The sequence below is a fragment of the Hemiscyllium ocellatum genome, chromosome 10, assembly GCF_020745735.1.
Source record: "Hemiscyllium ocellatum isolate sHemOce1 chromosome 10, sHemOce1.pat.X.cur, whole genome shotgun sequence".
Classification (NCBI taxonomy): domain Eukaryota; kingdom Metazoa; phylum Chordata; class Chondrichthyes; order Orectolobiformes; family Hemiscylliidae; genus Hemiscyllium; species Hemiscyllium ocellatum.
The window spans coordinates 67,093,379-67,120,772 of NC_083410.1; the positions used below are offsets into that span (position 1 = coordinate 67,093,379).

Here is a 27,394-nt window from a genome sequence, read left to right on the forward strand (position 1 = left end):
ACCAGGCATCAATCTCGAAGGAGGGTGCCTGTAAACAGGAAGGTGGCTTGAAGTGTGTATACTTCAATGCGAGAAGTATACGAAATAAGGTAGGTGAACTTGCAGCGTGGGTTGGTACTTGGGAGTTTGATGTTGTGGCTATTACGGAGACATGGGTAGAACAGGGACAAGATTGGTTGTTGCAGGTTCCAGGGCTTAAATGTTTTAATAGGGTCAGAGGTGGGGGTAAAAGAGGGGGAGGTGTGGCATTGCTTGTCAAAGATAGTATTACAGCAGTGGAAAGGGCGATGGATGAAGACTCACCATCTGAGGTAGCCTGGGTTGAGCTTAGAAATAGGAAAGGTGAGGTCACCCTGATAGGAGTTTTCTACAGGCCTCCTAATAGTCCTAGATACATAGAAGAAAGGATTGCGAGGATGATTCCGGAGAAGAGTGAAAGTGATAGGGTGGTTGTTATGGGGGACTTTAACTTTCCAGATATTGACTGGGAAAGCTATAGCTCGAGTACGTTAGATGGGTCGGTGTTTGTCCAATGTGTGCAGGAGGGTTTCCTGACACAATATGTAGACAGGCCAACAAGAGGTGAGGCCATACTGGATTTGGTTTTAGGTAACGAACCAGGCCAGGTGTTAGAATTGGAGGTAGGTGAGCACTTTGGGGACAGGGACCACAATTCAGTGACTTTTACTCTCGTGATGGAGAGGGATAAGTGTGCACTACAGGGCAAGAGTTATAGCTGGGGGCAGGGAAATTATGATGCGGTGAGGCATGGCTTAGGATGCGTGGCTTGGAAAAGTAGGCTTCAAGGGAAGGGTGCAATCGATATGTGGAGCTTGTTCAAGGAACAACTACTGAGTGTCCTTGATAAGTATGTACCTGTCAGGCAGGGAGGAAAGAGTCGTGTGAGGGAGCCGTGGATTAATAAGGAATTGGAATCCCTTGTTAAAGGGAAGAGGGCGGCCTATGTAAAGATGAGGCGTGAACGTTCAATTGGGGCGATTGAGAGTTATAAGGTAGCCAGGAAGGATCTAAAGAGAGAGCTAAGAGCAGCAAGGAGGGGACATGAAAAGTCTTTGATTGATAGGATTAGGGAAAACCCAAAGGCTTTCTATAGGTATGTCAAGAATAAAAGGATGACTAGGGTAGAAATAGGTCCCGTCAAGGATAGTAGTGGGAAGTTGCGTGTGGAGGCTGAAGAAATTGGGGAGACACTGAATGAATACTTTTCGTCAGTATTCACTCAGGAACAGGACATTGTTGCTGATGTGAATATTGAGTTACAATTAATTAGAATGGATGGCTTTGAGATATGTAGGGAAGAGGTGTTGGAAATTCTGGAAAGGGTGAATGTAGATAAGTCCCCTGGACCTGATTGCATTTATCCTAGGATTCTCTGGGAAGCAAGGGAGGAGATTGCAGAACCATTGGCCTTGATTTTTATGTCCTCTTTGTCTACAGGAATAGTGCCAGAAGACTGGAGGATAGCAAATGTGGTTCCCTTGTTCAAGAAGGGGAGTAGAGGAATTGAGTTCCAGAGTCCTGAGGTCATGTTGCAGTTGTATGAGACTCTGGTGCGGCCGCATCTGGAGTATTGTCTGCAGTTTTGGTCGCCATACTATAGGAAGGATGTGGAGGCACTGGAACGGGTGCAGAGGAGGTTTACCAGGATGTTGCCTGGTATGGTAGGAAGATCGTACGAGGAAAGGCTGAGGCACTTGGGGTTTTTTCATTGGAGAAAAGAAGGTTTAGGGGTGACTTGATAGAGGTGTACAAGATGATTAGGGGTTTAGATAGGGTTGACCATGAGAACCTTTTTCCACATATGGAGTCAGATATTATGAGGGGGTATAGCTTTAAATTAAGGGGTGGTAGGTATAGGACAGACATTAGGGGTAGATTCTTTACTCAGCGAGTCGTGAGTTCATGGAATGCCCTGCCAGTAACAGTGGTGGACTCTCCCTCTTTATGGGCATCTAAACGGGCATTGGATAGACATATGGAGGAAAGTGGGCTAGTGTAGGTTAGGTGGGCTTGGATCGGCGCAACATCGAGGGCCCAAGGGCCTGTACTGCGCTGTATTTTTCTATGTTCTATGTTCTATGTTCTAAACTGCAACATTCAATTTGCCTTCCTAATTGCTTACTGTATGTTGTTAGCAAATATTTTACAGTAGGAAAACTTGACAATGTCTGGATGCAGAGAGTTTACCATATGTCTTTTTGGAACTGAAAGGTCAAAAGTGGAATTGTGTTGTATTTTCAATGTTTACAAAGAGTTAAGTAGATTGGAAAAGCAGATGAATTTGTTCCTTTTGCTGGACAAACCAGTGGAAGGAACATTGCGCTGCAGGTTAGTGAGCAACAGCCTTTCGATTGTTATTTTCTGTTTTGCCACAGACTGGGAGTGGTGCAGTTGGAAAAAGACCTTCAAGAAGCCAACAATAAAAAACAGTCTCTCTCTCTCTCCCTGTCCTGGAAAAGAAAATAATCTTTCCAGCTGTGGAGAGGTTTGCAAAGTAATAATGCTCTCTCTTCCACTTTGTCTTTCTCCTTCTCACTCTTTGAGTAAAAGACAACATTCCAAGATTCTGCATATTAAACTGTTAACTCAATAAAAGATCTGAGTCTGAGAGACTGAACTGAGGAGCTTTCATCCCTCTGTGACCAACAGCAACATGATCTCATCAACACCTGACGCCTGGAGGAAGAATGCCTCATCTTCTGCCTTGGGATTGCAACCACATAGGATTGATGTGGATTAAACCAGTTTACTCATTTCCCCCCCGCCACCCAACCCTGATCCCAGTCCCAAGCCTCCAACTGCCCTCTTGACCTGTCTATCATCTTTCTCATCTATCTGCTCCACCCTCCTCTCAAACCTATCATTTTCTCCCCCACCTTCATCTACCTATTGAATTCCCAGCTACATTCCCCCCCCCCCCCCCCCCCCCCCCCCACCTCCCACTCCACCACACACCCCTCCCACGGCCCACAAGCCTCATTCCTGATGAAGGTTTATGCCTGAAACGTCAATTCTCCTGCTCCTCGGATGTTGCCTGACCTGCTGTGCTTTTCCAGCACCACACTCCCTACTCTGATCACCACATCTGCAGTCCTCATTTTCTCCTGTAGTTTAGGTTTGCATAGTAAAGTTAATATATTGTTACACTATTTGTTAAGGTCTGTAATAATATCCATTTATTTCATATATCCATTGATGAAATGTGGTGGGAGGTTTTTTTTTGTCCTAGGTAATAATACAAGTAAGACAACTTAACCATCTTAATGATTCTATTGGGCATTTATACTTTGGAGACATCTTGTGAAGCAGTCAGTCTTTATTGCCCAGTGTACTTCTCCCATAACAATCTGCAAATTAACATTTTGTGATTCCTGCAGCAGGACATCATAAACCAAACAATTCTAGTAATTCACTTACTTTTCCATAGGACCCCTGACCCAGCACTTTGAGCAATTCAAACTGAGAGGGATCTGCTTTTTCAAAGCCTTCCTTTACGTGGTTGCTAATGTCTATTTCTTTCACGATACCTTCATCCTGCAGGGAAATAATTACACAGAATATTAATTTAAAAATCCTACAAAACTGCAAAAAAACAAATTTACATTCAGCATCCAATATTTTAAGCCATAATTGGTCTTTTAGGATTCGAGAACAATGGACAAGTTTTTCTCCTGTTTCTGGTTAAAGTGTTTTGTTGAGTGAGATTCATAGCACCTAGTCTCCCATGGCTCAGAGTGCTGTTTCTCTCACAGTCATCCTCTCTTCACCTGAGCAATTAGGCAACCACATTCCTTCATCAGGGAATCACGTGGTCATTTCTGCTGCGAGCTTCAGCTATTCATATATAGCGGTTACTATATTTAAAGACCAGTTGCACACCATCTTATAGACTGCAAGACAGGTATTGGCCCTCAATCCATAGTTCTCAAGTTATCACATTCAAGATATGGTCCAGAGAAAGGTAAAGCTCATTCCTCATGTAGGGACCTGGAGGTCTTGGTGGACAAGGTGGCAAAGAAGAGGGCCATTCTTTTTCCAGTCCACTGCCTTTGGAGACATGCCCCCAGACTCAGCCAACCAGGACACAAATCGCAGCTGTGTTCCGAGATGCCCAGCAGTTCAGGAAGGTCATTAATCTCCTGCTTTCCACAGAGGTGAGTGCCACCATCTTATTTCAGCAACCTCATATTCATAGGGCCAACTCTCACGAGAGCTTTGTCACTCACATATGTCTCACCAAGGCTCTTGGACTACAACTCTCACTGTTGTATTATGTCCACATGATGGCCCCCACCACCTCATCCTGCCCTCTGTGCTTCCTACTTGCTCACTGTCGAGGTGGAGAGGAGGAGTTGTTCACCGCCCCAGCTACTCCTGCATTGCTAATTTCTGCTCTCACATCCACTTACAATATAGTCCAGTCTTACCTTTGTTTAACAATATGAGAAACTCCTCTCTCCCCTCTGAATGCATACCTGACTGACTACTGGTAGCCTACCTGGACAAGAATTGGATGAGCCACTTTACGTTCAACAGGTTCCTCATGGGAGACCGGTTAACAAGGTTAGATCCCATGGAATACAGGAAGAACTAGCCATTTAGACAGAACTGACTTGAAGATAGAAGACAGAGGGTGATGTTGAAGGTTTGCTTTTCAAATTAGAGCCCTGTGACTAGTGGTGTGCTACAAGAATCAGTACTGGGGCCACTACCTTTCATCATTTATATAAATGATTTGGATGTGAACGTGGGAGGTATAGTTAATAAATTTGCAGATGATGCCAATATTGGAGGCGAAGGAGGTTACTTCAGATTACAACTGGATCTTGATCAGATGGGTCGATGAGCCGAGGAGTGGCAGATGGAGTTTAATTTAGATAAATGTAAGGTGCTGCATTTTGCAAAGGCAAATCAGGGCAGGACTTATACACTTAATGGTAAGGTCCTGGGAGGTGTTGCTGAACAAAGAGACTTTGGAGCACAGGTTCATAGTTCCTTGCAAGTAGAGTTGCAGGTCGATAGGATAGTGAAGAAGACGTTAGGTATGCTTTCCTTTATTGGTCAGAGCATTGAGTAAAGGAGTTGGGAAGTCACGTTGCGGCTGTCCAGGACATTGGTGAGGCCACTTTTGGAATATTGTGTGCAATTCTGGTCTCCCTCCTATCCGAAGGATGTTGTGAAACTTGAAAGGGTTCAGAAAAGATTTACAAGGATGATGCCTGGGTTGGAGGATTTGATCGACTGGGAGAAGTTGAATAGGCTGAGGCTGTTTTCCATGGAGCATCAGAGGCTGAGGGGTGATTTTTTGGAGTTTTATAAAATCATGAGTGGTATGGATAGGCCATACAGACAAAGTCTTTTCCCTGGAGTGGTGAAATCCAGAACCAGAGGTTTAGGGTGAGAGGGGAAAAACTTAAAAGGGACAACTTTTTCATGCAGAGGATGGTGCGTGTAAGGAATGAGCTGCCAAAGTAGGTGGTGGAGGCTGGTACAATTACGCCATCTAAAAGGCATCTGGATGAGTATATGAATAGGTAGGGTTCAGAGGGATATGGGCGAAGTGCTGGCAAATAGGACTAGATTAGGTTTGGATATCTGGTCGGCATGGATGTACAAAGAACAAAGAGCAAAGAAAATTTACAACCCAGGAAGAGGCCCTTCGGCCCTCCAAGCCTGAGCTGATCCAAATCCACTGTCTAAACCTGTCGCCCAATTCCTAAGCATCTGTATCCCTCTGCTCCCCACCTACTCATTCATCTGTCCAGACGCATCTTAAACAAATCTACCGTGTCTGCCTCTACTACCTCCGCTGGCATTGCGTTCCAGACACCCACCACCCTCTGTGTGAAGTACTTGCCATGTGTATCCCCCTTAAACTTTTCACCTCTCACCTTGAAAGCTTATCTCTATCCACCCTGTCTATACCCTTCATGATTTTGTAAATCTCAATCAGGTCCTCCCTCAATCTCCTTTTTCCTAATTAAAACAAACCTAACATGCTCAATCTCTCTTCATAGCTAGCACTTTCCATACCAGGCAGCCTCCTCGTAAACCTTCTCTGCACCCTTTCCGAAGCGTCCACATCCTTTTGGTAATGTGGCAAGCAGAACTGTACACAGTGTTCTAAATGCGGCAGCACCAATGTCTTGTACAATTTTAACATGACCTGCCAGCTCTTATACTCAATACCCTGTGAGATGAGGGCAAGCATACTATATGCCTTTTTGACCCTGATATCTGTCAGGGCCCCAGCTATTTCTTGTCTCGCCTCCCTCAGCAACCTGGGATAGATCCCATCCGGTCCTGGGGATTTGTCCACCTTAATAACCTCTAGCCTTCCCAACACATCTTCCCTACTTATGTCAACTTATGATGTGTTGGACTGTAGGATCTCTTTCTGTGCTGTACATCTCTCTGACTCTATGAATATTTTGGGGTTTAATGAGATACAAGTACATGGAAATAGGATAGTCCTATTTCTAAGGATCTGAAGTTGCCAATTGTGCTTTGAGGAGAAATACAGAAAAGAAATTCTCAATGTCAAAACCTAATATTTTCATTCACATTGTATTTTCCCATCTTTCTCAGCATTACTAACACCAGACATAAGAAAATACTGCTCAGTGTTGTTCCCACAAGCACCTGAGGATCTCTGTATTCAGAGGCGTTGCTTAAAATTTGCTTCTGGTTCCTTCTTCAATAAACATGGGTTTAAAGGTGATAATTAAGTTTATCAAATATTATGTTCAATAAATATTGATTTGCAATAGTTAAATGTTTGCATGAAAATTGGATAATGTTATCAATTTACACATATGGATGCATAGGTGATTGTGATTGCAAGCTTTTTTAGTAGTTTTGACTAAAATCAAGTGACATACTTGAGGACCTTATCTTGTGAACATTATGAAAACATCTAGTCCACTAATGGTTTTGTTGAACTGCATGAAATTTGTGTGCTGCCTTAGGCTCAGCAATGTCACAAGTTAAAATACTGTAAGGCCCCACTTATAATTAATAACCAGGAAAAAAGAATAGGCCATTCAGCCCATTGAGCCTGGTCCACCTTTCAAAATGATCATGATTATCAAACTCAGTACCCTCTACCCAATTTCTCCACATACCCATTTGATCGTTTTAGTCCTTAGAACTATATCTAACTCCTTCTTGAAAACATTCAATGTCTTGCCTCAACCACTTTCTGTGGAAGAGAATTCAACAGATTCATCACTCTCTTTGTGAAGAAACTTTTTCTCAACTGAGTCATAAATGATCTACCCCACAATCTTTAGACAGTGGCGCCTAGTTCTGGCCTCCACAGTCATCGGGAACATCCTTTCTACACTTACTCCAGCTGATCCATTAGAATTTTAAAAGTCTGTATTAGATCCCAACAATTGTGGCTGTGTTCCTGGGGGAAAGTCACTTTTGTGTGAAGTAACTTTAAGTTAATCATAGATTTCAATGTTAAAACTAGAGTTGGGTTCCCTTGAACATTTCTCACCTAGAAAGACCAATGTAGAATTTGAAAAAGAGTATCATTCACATGCATAAGTGTTCATTCCAAGCTGCAATGATTCCAAAATTAAACAAATCACTAAATATAAAAGAAATACTGTGCAGTTATGTACTTTAGGGCATTTCTCAACAGAAAAAGTGATCACAATACCAGTTGCAATTCTCTACATTCCTAAATAACCACATTCATAACTATGGTAACAGGGTGGCTCAGTGGTTAGCACTGCTGTTTTACAGCACAAGAGACCTGGGTTCAATTCCAGCCTCTGGTGACTGCCTGGATGGGTTTCCTTGTATAATCCAAAGATATGCAGGTTAAGTGAAATGGCCATGCTGAATTGTCCGTAGTGTTCAGGAATGTGTAGGTTAGGGGTAAATATGGGGGGGGTTACTCTTCAGAGGGTTGGTATGAACATGTTAGGTCAGAGTTGAAAAATGTGGTGCTGGAAAAACACAGCTGGCCTTCAGCATCTGCAGTCCTCACTTTCTCCTTGTTAGGTCAGAGGGCTTGTTTCCACACTGTAAGGATTCTATGACTTTTTTTAAAATTAAAATTACAATATATACAAATGTTAAGAAAAAAACTCATTTTGTTTTAGATTGATCAGGCTCCATCTATTGGCAGATGTTAGTGAGTGTAGGAGGCAACTGAAGTCTGGAGAGGCTGGTTTCCCTGGTTTGTCAGAAACTGAGGAGTGATCTTATGCAAGTTTTAAAATCATGAGGAGCATGGATAGAGTACATAATCAAGGTCTTTTCCCCAGGGTGGGGAATCCAAAACTAGACAGCATAAGTTTAAGGTGGGAGGGAAAAGATTTAAACACAACCTGAGGGGCAACGTTTTCTCGCATTGGATGGTGCAAATATGGAATGAACTGCCAAAGGTAGTGGTGGAAGCTGGAACGATCACAACATTTAAAAGGCATCTGCATGGGTTTATGAATAGGAAGGGTTTAAGGGACATGCTGGCAAGTGGGACTAGATTAATATTGGATATCTGGTCGGCACGGGCGGTTTGAACTGAAGGGTCTGTCTCTGTGATGCATGATCTCTGACTGTGACTGGAGCTGCTACCTGCATTGACTAACATGTACCACCAGATGGAGCCTAGGGCTTTAGTGCAAGTTCAGAGCAGTGAAAACCAGGAAAAGTGGAGCTGCATCGTGGTGGCAACAAGCCCTGTGGTCTTTCAAAATAAGAATGAGAATTTGGCTCTTTTGACATGTAGTTTGACACCACAATAATGAGTTAGGCTTCCAGGCAGACTGATATGATTCTTTCTTTCAGAAGAATTGATGGATGCAGGTACAATTACAACATTTAAAAGGCATCTGGATGAATATATGGATATAAGAATTTAGAGAGGTATGGGCCAAATACTGGCAAATGGGACTAGGTCAGATTGGGATGTCTGGTCGACAATGCCGAGTTGGACCGAAGGGTTTGTTTCTGTGCAGTATAACTCAATGTAGAAGGCCAAGTAAAGGCTGGAAAAGCGCAGCAGGTCAGGCAGCATCCAAGGAGCAGGAGAATCGAGATTTCAAAGTAACACAATTTATTATGCATTCATACTAAATAGTATTACACATGATAATTACACACCAGCTCCAACTTATAGTTACATTAGGTAATGATTATTCCATCATTGCAGGATCCAATACCTTGACACAACAGTCCTCCCCACGTTTTTTAACCTTTACCAAATATATTAATCAACATTTATACAATCTCAAAAGTTTTACAATAATTTTTCCTTGTAAATTTTCTTGTTCTGCACAAGTCTTTAGTTTGAGTCATCTTTGTCAGAAAGTGGGACAGGTAACCACATATAGCTAAAACTGATGATTTTGTTTCTTCTTTAAAATATCAGAGATTTAATCAATCTGGCTGAAGGAACTTGCATTGATATAACTTCAGGAATGAGTGGGGAAACTAGATTGTATCTTCTCTATTTTTAACATCTAGGTCAGGTGATATTATTAATTTTCTCTAGGATAAAAGTGATGTTATTCATCTAAAGATAGTTTTTTATTCCACATACTCTGCTTGGAGTTGATATCTGCTATAGAAGCATAATCTCACCAGAGTTCTCTTTGTTCCTGAAGTCAAATATTTATCAAAAGCAAGAGGACATTGTCAAAGTCAAGTTGTTTCTCATCAATTTGTTATTTATATTTTCTGATAGTAGTTTGCTCTCAGCTATGCTCCATTTGTTTTATTGTTCAATCCTAAAGCTGTTCAAAATCTTGGGAATTGTGCTTTCTACATTTGCTAATTTGTTGATTTCTCAATTGAATTTGAACTTTTCTGGTGAAAAAACTGGTATAGGTGCATTTTGTTATATTGTCTAATTGTTGACAGGTACTTGAAGTTTCTTCCAAGATCGCAATTTCCCTTTCCCTCCAGTGCATCTCCTCCACTTCCCACACCTCTGCCCTTGAACCGCACCCCTCCCAATGCAGCAACAACAGAACCCCTTCCTCCTCTTTCCACCCCACCAACCTCCGCATACATCTTATCATCCTTCACCACTTCTGCCACCTACAACGGACCCCACCATCAGATATATTTTTCCCTTCCACCCTATCAACGTTCCAAAGAGATTAATCCCTCCGTGACTCCCTTGTCAGATCCACGCCCCCTCCAGCAGTCCACACTCCACTCCTGGCACCTTCCCCTGCCACTGCAGGAAGTGCAAAACCACTCCCCTCACCTCCGTCTAAGGCCCCAAAGTATCCTTCCACATTTGACAGAAATTTCCCTGTACCTCCACCAATGTTATTTACTGTATCCGTTACATCTGATGTAGTCTCCTCTACATCAGGGAGACAGGACGCCTACCTGCGGATCATTTCACAGAACATCACTGGGACACCCGCACCATCAAACCCACCGCCCTGTGGCTGAACATTTCAACTCTCCTTCCCACTCCATCAAGGACATGCAAGTGCTGGGCCTCCTCCATTGCCAAACCCTTACCACCCAATGCCTGGAGGAAGAACACCTCATATTCCATATTGAGACCCTGCAACCACTCTGGATAGATGTGGATTCCAACAATTTCCTCATTTCCCCTCCTCCCACATTATCCCAGTACCAAGCCTCCAACTCGACATGGCCCTCTTGACCTTTCCCATCTAGCCGCTCCACCTTCCACTCTGATCTATCACCTTCTCCCTCACCTTCATCCATCTATCACACTCTCCGATACCTTCTCCCCAACCCATCCCCCACCCATTTATTTCTCAGCCTCCCTGGCCCACAAGCCTCATTCCTCATGAAGTGCTTATGCCCGAAATGTCAATTCCCCTGCTCCTCGGATGCTGCCTGACCTGCTGTGCTTTTCCAGCACCACATTTTCAACTCTGATCTCCAGAATTTGCAGTCCTCACTTTCTCCCCTTTGTTGATTATTTGTTTCATTTGGAGGGTTATTGTTTAGATTTTAAAATGCTTATATTCCACTCATATTTTGATGGTTTACGTTCTTGGTTGATTAAAGTTGTTGAATCTTTAATGCAATAAAAATTAGCGCTATAGTACCAAACTGAAAATTATTCAAATTCTGCTGTTCTTAATATTGTTTCTAATGTAAAGTTCAATTTTCCTTTATTGATATGGCTTCTTCGTAGAGATGAATGACAGTGAACAACAATACTTCTTTTCTAGTATCACTTAATGACTTCCCAAAGATCCATGGGCAGAAGGTTTCTTGAAATGGTTTCACCCAATAAGTCAGTAATTTCATTTTTGAATGTATCAAAAATGTCTGCCAAACAAAACTACTTAGTTGCTGCGTAAAAATTGCTTTCCTCACTCAAATGTCAAAACAACAAAGATTTCACTGACTGAACTGTTCAGCCTGTGAAACCTCGAATTCCAATTACTGATATTTCCAATCAATCTACTTAAGTCTGTTACTGAAGATTTCTCAACTTGTTTTTCCTTCACCTTATCATTGAAAAAGTTGTTTGATAGCCACAAGAAGTTTTATTTGTGCTCCTACGCCTAGCTTTTCCATAAACAATTTTTTGTGTTCTTCTTTATTTGTCCATCCACAACTTGTTCCTTTCTAAATCTCAGCAAGTCCCATTATTTCAAACAATAAATCAGTAATCCATGACCTTCTGCTCAGTGGTTCACACATAACAATCTTTTCCTCTTCTTTTGCATAGCAGCAACTATTTCCGTCCCTGTCTGTATCTCTCAGTCTGAGTTTGTGTCCAGATAGAACAACCGCCCCTCTTTTGTATCAAGATGCGAAAGCTGGCATTTGAGTTATTCACACAACGCATTCAAATCAAAAAGCTGCCATACAAAAGGTTACTGTACGAGATAGAACCAATTTGGGGGCAATCTATTGGTATGGATTGGAGATTCGTTAATATACAGAAAATAGATCAATGGGTCACTTTTGGGTTAGAAAGACAAAACTAAAGGGACACTCATTTAAACCAGAGATGTGAAAAGTTTTCTTCTCCTTAAGGGCCGTGACTGTCTGGAATTCTCAATTCCAGAGAGTTTTAGAAGCTAATATCAAAGTACTTAAAAAGGAAATAGATAGATTTTCAAAATCCTGTAATTGAGTACAACGATAACTTGGCACAAAAGACCAGTTGAGGCCTACAGTAGATCAGTCATGATCTTATTGAATAGCAGGACAGTCAAGAGAGGTTGAATGGTTTACTCTGGTTCTTATTCCTTTCGATTCTTATGGTTTTCAATACATTTTGGTCTAACTGCTTTTCATTTGACAATCAGATCACAGCATCCAAGTATCAAGGCAGGGCTCCACACAATTTCAACACGATCCCTATTCAGGACATTCTATTTCTCTGGAAATAAAAGGAAGCTTTCTGAAGCATAACAGTCTTGAGAAACTCCCAGAGACATAGCAAAGGGCAGTGTTAGATTAGATTCCCTACAGTTTGGAAACAGGCCCTTCGAGGAGAAAGTGAGGTCTGCAGATGCAGGAGTATCAGAGCTGAAAATGTGTTGCTGGAAAAGCGCAGCAGGTCAGGCAGCATCCAAGGAACAGGAAATTCGACGTTTCGGGCATAAGCCCTTCATCAGGCCCTTCGGCCCAACAAGTCCACCCCAACCCTCTGAAGATTAATGCACCTAACACGATGGCCAATTTAAAATAGCCAATCTCCCTACCCTGCATATCTTTGGACTGTGGGAGGAAACCAGAGCAAACCCAGGGAGAAGATGCAAACTCCACACGACAGTCACCCAAGGCTGGAATTGTACCTGGATCCCTGGCACTGTGATGAAACAGTGCTAACCACTGAGCCACCACGGGAATTATGAAGTGAGTGGGGGTGGGGGTGGTGGTGGTGGAGGAACCCACCATTTTGCTGGTGGTCTTCCCAATTCAAAAACATTGGGAATCAGTAGCTGCTCTTACACAATGCTTGATGATTGACAAGCACAATTTCATTCCTATGTGAACACAAAGCATTACACAACATTACTTTTGTTGTTTTATGTTTTTAAGTTTGTATTTTTACATCAATAGAGTGAATCCAAAATCTGTGAGGAATAGAGGTGGGTTAAAGGCAAAGGGACAATTTTCCCAAAGATAAACATAGGAAAAAACTATATGCATCTATTTGTGAATGAGCTTTTCCACCCTCTCTCCAATTTCCAATTATTTCCAATTATTTCAAGTGCGAAGGTAAGATTTCTTACTATTTAAGATTTTGCTTTTCCAGGTCATTTCATACCTTTTGCCATTAGATAGATTTCCATTTGCACCTTTAAGCTTTTAAGTTTGTTGTGTGGCAAATTGTTGGGAGTATGATCTGAGGGACCTGAATGAACAGAGCAAGCAGCTATGTATCACTTTCATCAATCAGATTGAAGGATTATGACATTAGCTGTGCCAAAACTGAGAATGAACTGTATTTCAGAGTGGGTGAATTCAATCTCAAGTCAGGTCAAGAATACGCAAGAAAGGCTAGATGATTTAAAGATAGAATAAATAAAACATTAGAAGAAAATATTGAAATTTCACCTTGTAAAAATCTCCAACGTATGCATATGAGGAAATGAAATTCCACCTATAACAGCTAATTTTCTGAGCCAGGAAGTTATCACATTGTTAAAAGAGTACTTGGATTGAAATGACAAGACTTACAGTGGTGAGTTCAGTTTGCATCAAATGCTATTCTTTATATTTCAATGGTGAAGCAGTCAGGGAAATGCGTTGTTCACAAAGCTAATGATGCAGTAATACAAATCAGATGGGACCTGTTGAATATTTGTGTTTAAATTTACATCTGCCTTCATCTGACGTTGCTGCATCATTTGCACATAAATAACAGTGAATGTTATTAGCCTAAATGTTATTGTGAAAGCAAAATCTGGTTCACACAAATCTGTATACTTTTGTGACAGCTTATATGAATGAACGATTGCTTTATTTTTGTCCAATGCATCCTTAACAGAACCTACTGTTTGAGATTCGCAGAAACAGTTAGGCTTCCTGGCAACCAACATTTTTAAAAATATATTTAAGCAGTCTTGTGACTGTAAGTGGGGAATAATAGCTCAAATCTCTTTAGACATGCAACATTTCTTTCATGCTCTGGAAATAATTTCTGAAGGATCGTGAAATTTAAAAGTGCTGTGTGTGATGTATGTATGACAAGGCAGAGTATGTGCATGCGTGTAATTTCTGAGCTGAAATTGGAAACATGAGCTTAAATTCAAATGCTTATTTTTTTAACCAAAGGCACCTGCACATTATCAACTTCCAACTATTACTGCTTTGCTTCATCTTATGAAGCCTACTAAATTTGGCATAGAACACATGAAATAGCATGTGTAGTGGGTGACTCAGCCCTTCAAACCTGCTCTATCATGTCATACACTCATGGCTGATTTTGGACCTCAATATCACCTTCTTGCACCATCAACATTATCCCTTAAGTCTTTTGTATTCAAAACTCAATTGATCTGTATCTTGAATATGGGCATTCTCTTGCCATGGGGTAGAGGTTTCCAAAGATCCTGGGCTGAATCTTACACTTATTTGGCTACTCAATGGGATTTTCAATGGGATTTTTGAGAGCTTGGTGCTGTAAGGCCTAATGGGTTGTCTCGCCCTGTCTTACCAAACTAATTTCCCTAATTGCCATCACGCCCTGATGGTGTCTCTCAAATCTGGTTTCTACCCCATTTTACCACAGAACAATTTGCCACTCGGTGAATAACTGCTGAAAGACCAGCATCCCTTAACATCAGTGTAATCTTTGAGAGCATGTTTTGCCTTGGAAATATACTGTTATGCTGCAACTCGCCCTGACATTTGCCCTGCACATGGAAGACAAGGACAAATTGGCACCCCATGTGGCAGGCAGGATCCTGGAGGTCCTGACTGAAAAGGTGGTGCTAAGGTGGAACTTTCTCTTCCCAGAATCAGCAGTATAGGCAACAACATCAGACTAATATTCAAGGATTCTCAGCTGTCTGGAGGAATGCCTTTCACAGTAGGAATAGGGATACTGTCTTTTTCCATCCTGGCAGCACAAGTGTCACCATTTTCTCACTGATACCTTACACTCACTCTATGTCTGCTGCTGTACCCATCTTTCCACCAAGGCTCATGCTCCACCGCTCTGACTAATGCCTGCAACATCTTCTCTTACTTGCTGCCACCCACCATTCTGGCACTTAATATTTATTGTTAAATATGAATATATTAAAATGCTGATTTTAATATGTTACATATTTTTAATCAATGCCAGTTTCTTCTTGCACAGAGGAGGATGTAACTTCCCCACATTGGGAGTTAACAAGAAAAACCTGTCCCTGATCATTTTATGATTTAATGAAGCAATGTGGCTGTTTCATCTGAGATATAACTTAATTTTCATCATTTGTCCAGAAAGTAAAAGCAATAGTGCTTTGTTACATGAATAATGAATAAATTAACGCTGTTGCTTGAAAGTATTTTGTGCAGCATTTTAGCTAAGGCATTTGTATAAATATATCTGATTCTCTTTAAAAAAAGACAATGTTTAGCATGGTTCATTATTAATATTACAGAGCATAAGTTCATTTAATAAGAATTTGTGATATAAATATTGAGAGTACCAAATATTTGATGAAAAAAGTATTCGTGAGCATTCCTCTACGTCATGCACTGGAGGTGAATTCAACAGTTACATTTATGGGAAAACACTTTAACTTAATCCTAAAATATTTTTAAAAAACAATTCTGATAACTGTGCCATCCCTAAATGCTGTAGAGATACTAGGAATCTTATTTAATAACATGTTTAAATATACTAGAAACAGCTGTGCCAACATTTTGAAAAACTGGCAGAAAAAATACTCATTTGCAAATTGCAAGGCAGAGATTCAAGGGAAGTCAGGGAATAAATCAACATTATTTTAAGTTATATAATGATCTAATTGCCTTTCATTCCTGTTATGTTCAATGAGACTTTTAAGATGATCAATAATATTATAACCTAGCACTTATGGAGAATTACAGGAATCAAACTTCATTTGTTAGAAAATAAAACTGAAAGAACTGAAGATGTTCTAAATCAGAAATAAAAACAGATATTGCTGGAAAAGTTCAGAAGGTCTAGCAGAAGCTGTGGAGAAAAATCAGAGTTGATGTTTCAGATTGAGTGACCCTTCCTCTGAGAAAGGGTCACTCAACACAAAATGTTAACTCTGATTTCTCTCTGTAGATGCTGCCAGAGCTGTTGAGCTTTTCCAGCAATTTCTGTTTTCTTTCATTTGGTAGAAATCTGAAACAGACAATGTAACCACTACACAGCAGTACATGGCAGAACCGGATTGATACTTCAAATGAGACCCTTCACTGTTCTGTTCTTATCAAGTTGAACTATTAGTCAACCTTTTACATCTTAGACATTGACTGACTGATGTGCAGTGTCAAATGTTCTCTGTTACTTTAAAAGCAGAAAAGCACATTCCATATTTCAATGTTAAACTATCCTGAAATACATTATGGCACTTGACACCTTCTTCCTTATCCACAATGCCTCAAGGTCCCCACTCAACTTTCAATTTACTTATTCAGCAATGAGATGTAGCAACTGATTATTTACATGTCTTTCTGCTTGTGACAATTCCAAATATAGGATTCCACCATCAAATATCTTCCAATTTGGTCAAATTTTTCACCATTCTCTTTGTCATACATTACATTTAAACTTCCTGTGTTTATACTGTCCTTGACCAATCATCTAAAAGTTGTTTTTGGGAAACCATATTGGGAAGCATTTTTTTATCATTCCAAGAGCAATTAAAATAGATTTTCACATGATTTTTGGGTCATATTATGTCATTACAGGCAGCCTCAGGTGAAGGTAGTACTCTTTCAATAAAAAGGTGATATTAGCAAATTGGTTTAAAATAATTTTATTTGTTCTTTTTTTCCTCTCTGAGCTACTTACAATCATCTTACAGTCAGGAGAGTGGATTGGCACATGCTCAGACCACTCCTTTGCAATATGTTCTGTGATCAATCTGTAGAAGGCCGTGAGCCAGCTAACATTAGTTTTTTTTGTATTACGTGGAAAATACAGCAGAGAAACAGGCAATTCAGCATAACCATATATGCCAATGTTTATACTCCATGTCAATCTTCTATCATTGCTCCATTTATAGCTCTGTCATCATGATCCTTTATTCCCTTCTTCTTCCTGTGCTTATCTCAAATCCATTTAAATATATCTATACTATTCCATTCAACCATTCTCTGTGTTAGTGAGTTCTCACATATTCTCTGTTCTTTTGGTAAAAACAGTTTTCTCCTGAATTCCTGACTTAGTTTCTTGATTCCTGATTATTATTAGCCCCTAATTTTGATCTTTCCAACAACCAGAAGTAATCTGCATTTACAAAACCATTCATAGCCTGAGATTTTCCATGATGGAGCAGGAACTATGATGCTAAGGAGGTTAAAGATTGTCAGTTCCGTTATGGCCTGGGGCAAGTTATCCCATGATTATGTGCTTCTCAGCTCACTACCGATGCAGGTAAAAATATTGAGCAAGTTACTCAGTGTGAGGTAGAAGTTCCTGACCAGGTGAAGGAACCTTCTATGTTTGTAGTTTCTGGTGCTATTTAAAGATCCACTGGAGCTGCAAGCCAGTGAAAGACTCAGTTTACATTGGGTGTCCCCAATACCATTGTAAATGCATCCAAAGAATCAGAACCTCACCTCATTGTTTTAGGATGCATTATTATGTCACTACAGGATGGAGGAAGGGATAAAAGGGAGGCCCTTTTCCAGAGGTTGGCACCAACTGGCCCTCCCATCCAACCTGGACAGCCTGAACCAAGATAACAGGACAGGGCACTGACTCCAGGCTGCGGTGCCACAAGACTTGCTGTGCTCTACAAGGGCAAGTGCCGCACAGTTATGCCCATAACAGAGGTTATTCTTGGGCCTGGCCAAGGCCTCAAGTGGCATACAATCCAGGTACAGGTCCTTGCCACCAACAACACAGGTGATTGGAGGCAATTATTACGTCATCCTGAAAATTGCCTTCCTGTACACAATAGTCATCATCAGCTATTTTAAAGTACACAACCAAGTGTTTTCAAATTGCATGTTAATTCAATTTCAAATTAATCTTACAAATTCTAAATAAAATTTGGTGTTGACACCTTTGTCATTGAAGCAACTGCCAAGAGCTCTCACTCCCCCAATCTTGCTACACCATTATATTGCAACCTTCACCTGTGACCTATTATACCTTCCACATTCTTGACCTTCTCCATTGTTTCATTCCAGTTTACCCTTGATACTTCACCCTCCCTAAATTTTGGTTGTGGCCTTCTCTTATTTTGATCAATGACCCCGTTTTGCCCAATACCCCTCACAATGGATGTACTGGAGGTGCTGACCACTCGCTGGCCCTACACTCTTCTAATTGGGGCCATCTTGTAAATGACTTCCCTTGAACCCTTCACCCCTGCTTTTTGAGACAATCCAGTTCTTCCTTACTTGACTGGATCTTACTCTACTTTGTTCAATTTCACCCTGTGATTGTGGCATTCCCTTGACTCGCACCCAAGTCAGCTCCCAGCCTTGGGCTGGCCACAGCTTCCAAAACAACTTGATCAGAAACCCCTAATAAACTCCTAGTTTAGCTACAACACTTGATCTGAATTTGGATGACATTCCTGATTGGCCTCCCAGCAAGGTCCACCTTGATGTTATTTCACTTCTAGGACTGACCGTGACCCAACCCCTCATTGAAAAGCAGTTGAACTCTGGATTTGGTTTAGACAGACCAGCTGACTGGCTGTAGCCAATGAGAAATGATCTATCCCCTGGACTGACTGCGGCTTCATGCTCTGATTGAGAAGAATTGACCTTCATCCTACTAACCATGCTCCCTATCCTGTTCATAGTTCATGATGCTCTTAAGCACATGCACTGTGTTTACCATGTGAACTGTAGGCACTTACACCTCCTCTGACATTATCACAGCTTTGTGCCCTTCAATGACGTTTGCTCCCATTTCACATTAATGCTTCACTTTTCCCTAGACCCACAAGAGCTCACCTGTAAGCATAAGCTTCTGCTATTCAGTGCTGAGGTTTTGTAATGACGATGGGACACAGCCTGCCAATGGTCTCCTTGGACATACCTAGTTGTAGAGTGTAAGCAAAGGTGAAGGCAATGAACATTGGCAGCGTTTTGCCCGAGGCAACTAAAGACCTCACCCAGACTGGAGGCTGGTACATACTTGCTGAATACAATTGAGGTTTTGAGGTAGTCAACTATCTGACTCAATTAATTAGGCAAATTTATTTCTGAGTTGTCAAATTAATAAGATGCAAAATATACACAAAAGGGTCCACACCATCTGATGGTGAGATGGTCAATTCAACTATTGAGGATAGGGTGCTTAATTGCTAAAGTTTATCTTGATGATGAGAATTTGATTTTTGATTCTTATCTGATTAAGTCATCATGCCTGCCATTATTTCTACCAGCTCTGTGAGCAGAAAAGTGTGTCATGATTTTAAAGATCTCTATTAGGTCACCTGAAGATTTATCTTTCCGAGTTTCCTGTTGATATAAATGTAGAGTTCTAATATCATCCTTGTTTTTTACATCTTCTCCAGTATCTTTTTTGATGCATGGCAGCTAGAACTAGACATCGTATTCATAGTATGGTCGAATGAAAGTGAAGTCTAGTTTGGTGCTGGAGGCAAAGATCCTCAACCCGTTTAAAAAGTATTTGGATTTACACCTGAAGTGATAACCTGCAAGGTATGGATCAGGTACCAGAATTTGAGATGAGGGAATAGGAAGCGAGGAGACAGTATGGGCTGAATGGCCTCTTTTTGTATTGTAACTTTTCTATGATTCAACACAAGGCATGAGTTCTTTACTTTTCAACTCTATCCATCTGGAAATAAATGCCAATGCTTTGTTTGCTTCTGTTCTAATTTTTTAAACTTGTATATATACTTGAATGTTTTGGAATAATTGTACTTATAGTTCTGTTTGTTCCTTTACTATTATGAATGCGCAATTGTAATAATTTCTTAAAACTCACAGGGACGTTGAGTGGGAGATTGCTTTTGGAGGGCATCATCTAGCTATTTATGCTGGTATGCAAATCACTGAATCTCTTCTTCCCCTAAATTGTTGGATGATTTATACACTAATGTTTTGCACTTTAAATTTCCAATAACTTTGGCAAAAAATATTCTGGATCAAGCTGCATTTTGCTAGTGCTCTGAAAACATCCCCAACTAATTCAACTCATCAAAACCTCTCCGTCAAGCCAGAGCAGAACATTCAAGACTCCTGCAAAACTGTAGACCATGTACGTTGCTCATGCTGCAAGCATTGTCCGCTTTCGCAATGCAACTTGTTCTTCTCACTACTTTGTTACAGAAAAATTAACAACTAGAAAAGTCAGTTAAATTGCTGAGGCAGTGGTGGCACAGATGAAGCTTTTGTATTCCCCACTCGCTTTATTGGCCTGATAGATATTCTGCAAGAAGATATACAAAAGCAGAATGTAATTTGCACATCTGAATTGAAGTATACTGTTGTCTGGTATGAATGCAATCAAGTGGCATCCTCCCCAGTTAAAAATTACATTCATGAAACATCTATAACTAACAGAGATATCGCTCAATTTCAATTACAAACTTAATAAATTTGTGGCAAGATTGTTATTGTCTGTTAGTGTGAATTGTTGGGTGTTTTACAGTTCCATGATTGACTGCTAATTGCAATTGTAATTTAAAACAGTAAATCATTGCTGCATATGTCAATAGCCTATCAATATTGTAATGATCAAGGTGCTAGCAATAAAATAAACAGTACCCTTGCTGTAGGCGTTCTGGTAGTGGCACTGAAAAACATGGCAGACAGTTCCAGTGACAATAAAAACAATTACAATTTTGTTAAGGAATCTATACATACATCTCTGCCAACTGCAATCTGAATAGCTTGTGTGTTAAAATACAGAGCAGACCAAACTCCCACCCCAGTCACACCCATGCCAAGATCAGACAGCTGAGAAATCTGCCTGACTCAGCTGAAAGCCTCAATTATTAAACAAATCAGGGCCCTAGAACATAAGAAGGATTTGGGTGGGTTTAACTATAATTTCACTTCTCTTGACAACTGAAAGTTGTCGGTTAGAATATCCATATCCTGAGCAAAGTGATTACAGTAAGGAGAAAATCATCATATCACATAGTTCTAAACCAGGTAAAGTATAAACTGAAGTTCTGCAGTAATTCTTTACTACATCAAAAAATGTGGATTCACCTTTGAACTTCACAATGACAATTCAATTGTATCTATTTCACAACAGTGAGGTCTCCAGTAATGATTGACTGGGGAATTATCCAGTCAACTATATATTCTAGCTCAGAATATTATCACCATGGGTGGCCATTGCTCATATAAATGTCCCCAGAGGTCGACCCAACAGGCAGTGGTTCAGCACAGGTAGGGCACTGAATCTTGCAGAAATAGTGTACCAGAGAATAAGGAAGAAAGGAAAACCATCAGTGTATGTGCAATACTGTAAAGGATTAATGATACCTGTTCTGTCAAGTGCTGTTGTTAAAACACATGAAAAGCCAGGGAGAAAGTGAGGACTGCAGATGCTGAAGATCAGAGTCAAAAAGTGTGGCGCTGGAAAAGCACAGCAGGTCAGGCAGCATCCAAGGAGCAGGAGAGTCGACATTTCGAGCATAAGTTCGAAATATTCATCACATTTCTGATAAGGAGCTTATGCTCAATATGTTGACTCTCCTGCCCCTCAGATGCTGACTGACTGGTTGTGCTTTTCCAGCACCACACTTTTTGACATATGAAAAGACTCCTATTGAATGTGACATATCCTGTAGATTGTTCTATTTCACTGTTTAGTGCAGACATTCTAATCACACAACAAAGATAGATACAATAACATTGTGAGCTCATTATTTGTAGATAACTGTATATACATACAATGATAATTGAGAAACTACGTAAACATGTCTGACCTGTGGGACTGCTGCTCTATTTGTCCACAGACTGCTTAGAATTGAACATTACATCCTGTCTTACAGTAAACAGAGATGGAGAACAACTGGGATACACTTTCTGAATGGTATGTGAACATTACAACATAGATTACCACTCATTTCAATTCAAAGTAATAAACATTTAAAAATGGAAGAACAAATTAAATAATTCTGAGTATTTGTTAAGTGCAAGCGATAGTAGAGATGGGTTTTAAATGCTGATCTACTGGCAGTCCAGATGAGACCGGATTTCAATATTTAAAAAAAACCAATTTACTGAAACTCATTGTAAGCTGTGTTTACACTACAGCTTTTCTCAAGCAGTAGGGGAAGCTGTTTGTAGAATAGCCGGCACCAGGCACTGGCTGATTGGTTTGTGGAGTTGAGATCTAACCTTGCTAACCAGTCTCCCATGGGGAACCTTGTCGAACACCTTACTGAAGTTCATATAGATAATGTCTACCGTTCTGCCTTCATCAATCCTCTTTGTTACTTCTTCAAAAAACTCAATTAAGTTTGTGAGACATGATTTCCCAAGCTCAAAGCCATGTTGACTATCCTTAATCAGTCCTTTCCTTTCCAAATACATGTACATCCTGTCCTTCAGGATTCCCTCCAACAATTTGCCCACCACTGACATCAGGCTCACTGGTCTACAGTTCCCTGGCTTGTCCTTACCACTTTTCTTAACAGTGGCACCACATTAGCCAACCTCCACTCTTCCAGCACCTTACCTGTGACTATCGATGATACAAATATCTCAGCAAGAGGCCCAGCAATCACTTCCTTAGCTTCCCACAGAGTTCTAGGGTACACCTGATCAGGTCCTGGGGATTTGTCCACTTTTATATGTTTCAAGACATCCAGCAATTCCTCCTCTGTAATATGGATATTTTTCAAGGTGTCACCATCTATTTCCCTACATTATATATCTTCCATGTCTTTTTCCACAGTAAACACTGATGCAAGATACTCATTTAGTATCACCCCCATCTCAGCGGCTCCACACAAAAACCATCTTGCTGATCTTTGAGGGGTCCTATTGTCTCCCTAGTTACCCTTTTGTCCTTAATGTATTTGTAAAAACCCTTTGGATTCTCCTTAACTCTATTTGCCAAGCTATCTCATGTCCCCTTTTTGCCCTCCTCATTTCCCTCTTAAGTATAATCCTTTGTACACTTCTAAAGTTTGACTTGATCAATCCTATCTACACCCGACATATGCTTCCTTCTTTTCCTTAACTAAACCCTCAATTTTTTTAGTCATCCAGCATTCCCTATACCTACCAGCCTTTCCAGTCGCCCTAACAGGGATATACTTTCTCTGGATTCTCGTTATCTCATTTCTGAAGGCTTCCCATTTTCCAGCTGAGCCTCTACTTGTGAACATCTGCCCCCAATCTGCTTTTGAAAGTTCTTGCCTAATGCTGTCAAAATTGGCCTTTCTCCAATTTAGAACTTCAACTGTTAGATCTGATCTATCCTTTTCCATCACTATTTTAAAACTAATTGAACAATGGTTGCTGGTCCCAGAGTGCTCCCCCACTGACACCTCAGTGACCTGCCCTACCTTATTTCCCAAGAGTAGGTCAAGTTTTGCACCTTCTCTAGTAGGTACATCCACATACTGACTCAGAAAATTTTCTTGTACATGCTTAACAAATTCCTCTCCATCTAAACCCTTAACACTATGGTAGTCCCAGTCTATGTTTGGAAAGTTAAAGTCCCCTACCATAACCACCCTATTATTTTGACAGATAACTGAGATTTCCTTACAAATTTGTTTCTCAATTTCCCTCTGACTATTAGAGTGTCTATAATACAATCCCAATAAGGTGATTAACCCTTTCTTATTTCTCAGTTCAACCCAAATAACCTTGCTGGATGTATTTCCAGGAATGTCCTCCCTCAGTACAGCTGTAATGCTATCCCTTATCAAAAACGCCACTCCCCCTCCTCTCTTGTCTCCCTTTCTGTCCTTCCTGTAGCATTTGTATCCTGGAACATTAAGCTGCCAGTCCTATCCATCCCTGAGCTGTGTTTCTGTAATTGATATGATATCTCAGTCCCATGTTTCTAACCATGCCCTGAGTTCATCTGTCTTCTGTGTTAGGCCCCTTGCATTGAAATAAATGCAGATTAACTTATCAGTCCTACCTTGTTCTCTGCTTTGTCCCTGCCTGCCCTGACTGTTTGACTTGCTTCTGTTCTCAACTGTACCAGTCCCAAAGTGACCTCTTTCTTCACTATCTCCCTGGGTCCCCCTGCCTCCCCTCCACTGGCCTTACTAATTTAAATCCTCCCGAGCAGCTCAAGCAAATCTCCCTGCCAGTATATTAGTCCCCTTCCAATTTAGGTGCAATCCGTCCTTCTTGTACAGGTCACTTCTACCCTAGGAGAGATTCCAATGATCCAAAAAGTGTGACTCCTTCTCCCATACAGCAGCTCCTCAGCCATGCATTCATCTACTCTATCCTCCTATTCCTATCCTGACTAGCTTGTAGCACCGGGAGTAATCCAGATATTACTATTCTCGAGGACATCCTTTTTAAAATATTGCCTAATTCTCTGTTTTCTCCCTGCAGAATCTCATTCTTTTCCATTCCTATGACATTGGTCCCAATGTGTACAATGACCTCCTGCTGGCCGTCTCCCTTTGAGAACATTCTACGTCCTATCTGAGACATCCTTGATCCTGGCACTAGGGAAGCAACACACTTTTCTGATTTTTCGCTGCTGGCCACAGAAACATCTGTCTGTGCCTCGGAGTAAAGAGTCCTATAACACAATTGATCTCTTGGAACCCGACATACCCCACATTGCATTAGAGTCAGTCTCAATACCAGAAACTTGGCTGTTCATGCTCATTCCCCTGAGAATCCATCACCCCCTATATTTTCCAAAACAGCATACGTGTTGAAATGGGGATAGCCACAGAAGACTCCAGCACTACCTGCTGACCTCTTTTAACTTTCCTAGAGTTAACCCATATATGTTACTGTATCTGCAACTTTTCTCCCTTCGGAGAAAGATAACCACAATTAACTCTATCTATACATGTCATTGTTTTATAAACTTAGAGTTATGGAGTCATAGAGATGTACAGCACATAAATCATCAGTCCGCAGGGTGTGGCCTTGTGGCGCAGGGTGTGGCCTTGTCGTGCAACGGTAGCACATCTGACTCCAGAGCAGAAGGTGGCACGTCAGACCCAATTTCTAGGATTGCACGGTGGCTCATTGGTTAGCACTGCTGCCTCACAGCACCAGGGACCCAGGTTCAATTTTCACCTCAGGCAACTGTTTGTGTGGAGTTTGCACATTCTCCCCGTGTCTGTGTCGGTTTCCTCCGGGTGCTCTGGTTTCCTCCCACAGTCCACAAATGTGCAGGTTAGGTGAATTGGCCATGCTAAATTGCCCATAGTGTTAGGTGGATTTGTCAGGGAATCGGTCTGGGTGGGTTGCTCTTCGGAGGGTCGGTTGGGCTTGTTGGGCTGAACGGCCTGTAGGGAATTTAATCTAATCAACTCGTCCATGCTGACCAGATATCCTGACCTAATCTAATCCCATTTGTCAGCACTTGGCCCATATCCCTCTAAATCCTTCCTATTCATATACCATCCAGATGCCTTTTAAATGTTGTAAAAGCATGGAATGCACGTTGCCAGCAGCAGTTGTGGAAGCAAGGTCACTGGGGACTATTGAGAGATTGCTGGACATGCATATGGTCACAGAAATTTGAGGGTGCATACATGAGGATCAATGGTTGGCACAACATCGTGGGCTGAAGGGCTTGTTCTGTGCTGTACTGTTCTATGTTCTATGTTCTATCTAATTGTACCAGCCTCCACCACGTCTACTATAAGGTGCCTCTCAATCTCCCACGTTCCAGTGAATAAAGTTGAAGCCGTCCAGCCTTTCCTTTTAATTCAAACCTTCCATATCCAGCAACATCCTGGAAAATCTCTTCTGAACCCTCTCCAGGACTGGACACAGTATTCCAGAAGAGGCCTCACTAAGTCCTATAGAACCTTCAAATGACTTCCCAATTCCTATACTCAAAAGAATAAGCAATGAAGGCAAGTGTGCCAAATGCTCTTTTAGCCGCCTTGTCTATATGTGACACAACTTCAAAGAATTATCTAACTGAACCTCCAAATCTCTCTGTTCGACAACACTACCTAAGGCCCTACCATTAATTGTAAAAGCCCTACCCTTGTTGTTGCACCCGAAATGCATCACTTCACACTTATCCAGATTGAACTCCATCTGCCATTTTTCAGCCCATTGACACATTTGATCAAAATCCATTTGTATTCTTAGAAAACTTTCTTCCCTTTATGTTATGCCACTAACTTTGGTATCTTCCCAAAATTACTAACCATACCTTCTATATTCTTATCCAAATCATTTATAAAAATGATAAACAAAAGAAGACCCAGAACCGATCCTTGGAACACCACTAGTCACAGGTCTCAAGTCTGAAACGCAACCTTCCATCACCACTCTGTCTCCTGCCATTAATCCAATTATGTATCCAAATGGCAATAATCATCCAGCATTCTCTATACCTACCCGCCTTCCCCTTCAAACTGTCTCTGAACTCTCATTATCTCATTTTTAAAGTCCTCCGACATTCCAACCATCCCTTTCCCTGCAAACAGTCTCCCCAATCAACATTTGAAAATTTCTGCCTAACACTGTCAAAACTGGCCTTACTCCAATTCTTAAAACTAAATTTGCAGCATTGTATCCAGTGAAAGATCACATCATTAAGTAAAAACAAAACAAAATATGGTCTGTCAAGTCAGATTTCAATCAGGGATTGGATTTGTCTTATAATATTTGCTGGGTTCTTAATATTATGTTGTCAAAAAAATGCATTTACAACTGCAAAAATCTCTACAAATTCAGTTCCAATACAATTGTATACCGCAAGCAGAGCAAATCTTTCAATACGAGGCATAACAGTGGTAAAAACCCTTGGCTGTTACATGAGACATGCAATCTGCTGACCTGTTCTGCTAAATTTCATCAACATGGGAGTGGCAATAGCAGTTCTTGTTATTGTCACTAATATAACTTAGCTGGAAAGGATTTCACAGGTCTGTGTCCTTTCAAACTTCACACCAATCAATACAAGTATAAATAACAAAGCAAAATGCTGCAGATTCTGCACTTCTGAAATAAAAACAGAAGTTGCTAGAAATTCTGTATTCAATAGATCTAACAGCATCTATGAAGAGAGAAAAAAGGAGATTATGTTGATGAAAGGTCAGAAACCTCTAGCGTTAATTTTGTTTCTCTCCAC

The 27,394-nt window shown here is 40.9% G+C and overlaps 1 protein-coding gene across 4 annotated transcripts in view; it reads right to left on the reverse strand.

The window, feature by feature from the left end:
• rps6ka2 (ribosomal protein S6 kinase, polypeptide 2) overlaps positions 1-27,394 on the reverse strand; it is a 387,513-nt gene that overhangs the window by 176,535 nt on the left and 183,584 nt on the right. For all 4 annotated transcript variants that reach the window (XM_060830971.1, XM_060830970.1, XM_060830969.1 and 1 more), the window contains exon 2: positions 3,439-3,555. In XM_060830971.1, coding sequence (XP_060686954.1) covers positions 3,439-3,555 — 117 coding nt within the window. The remainder of the gene's footprint in view (positions 1-3,438; positions 3,556-27,394) is intronic.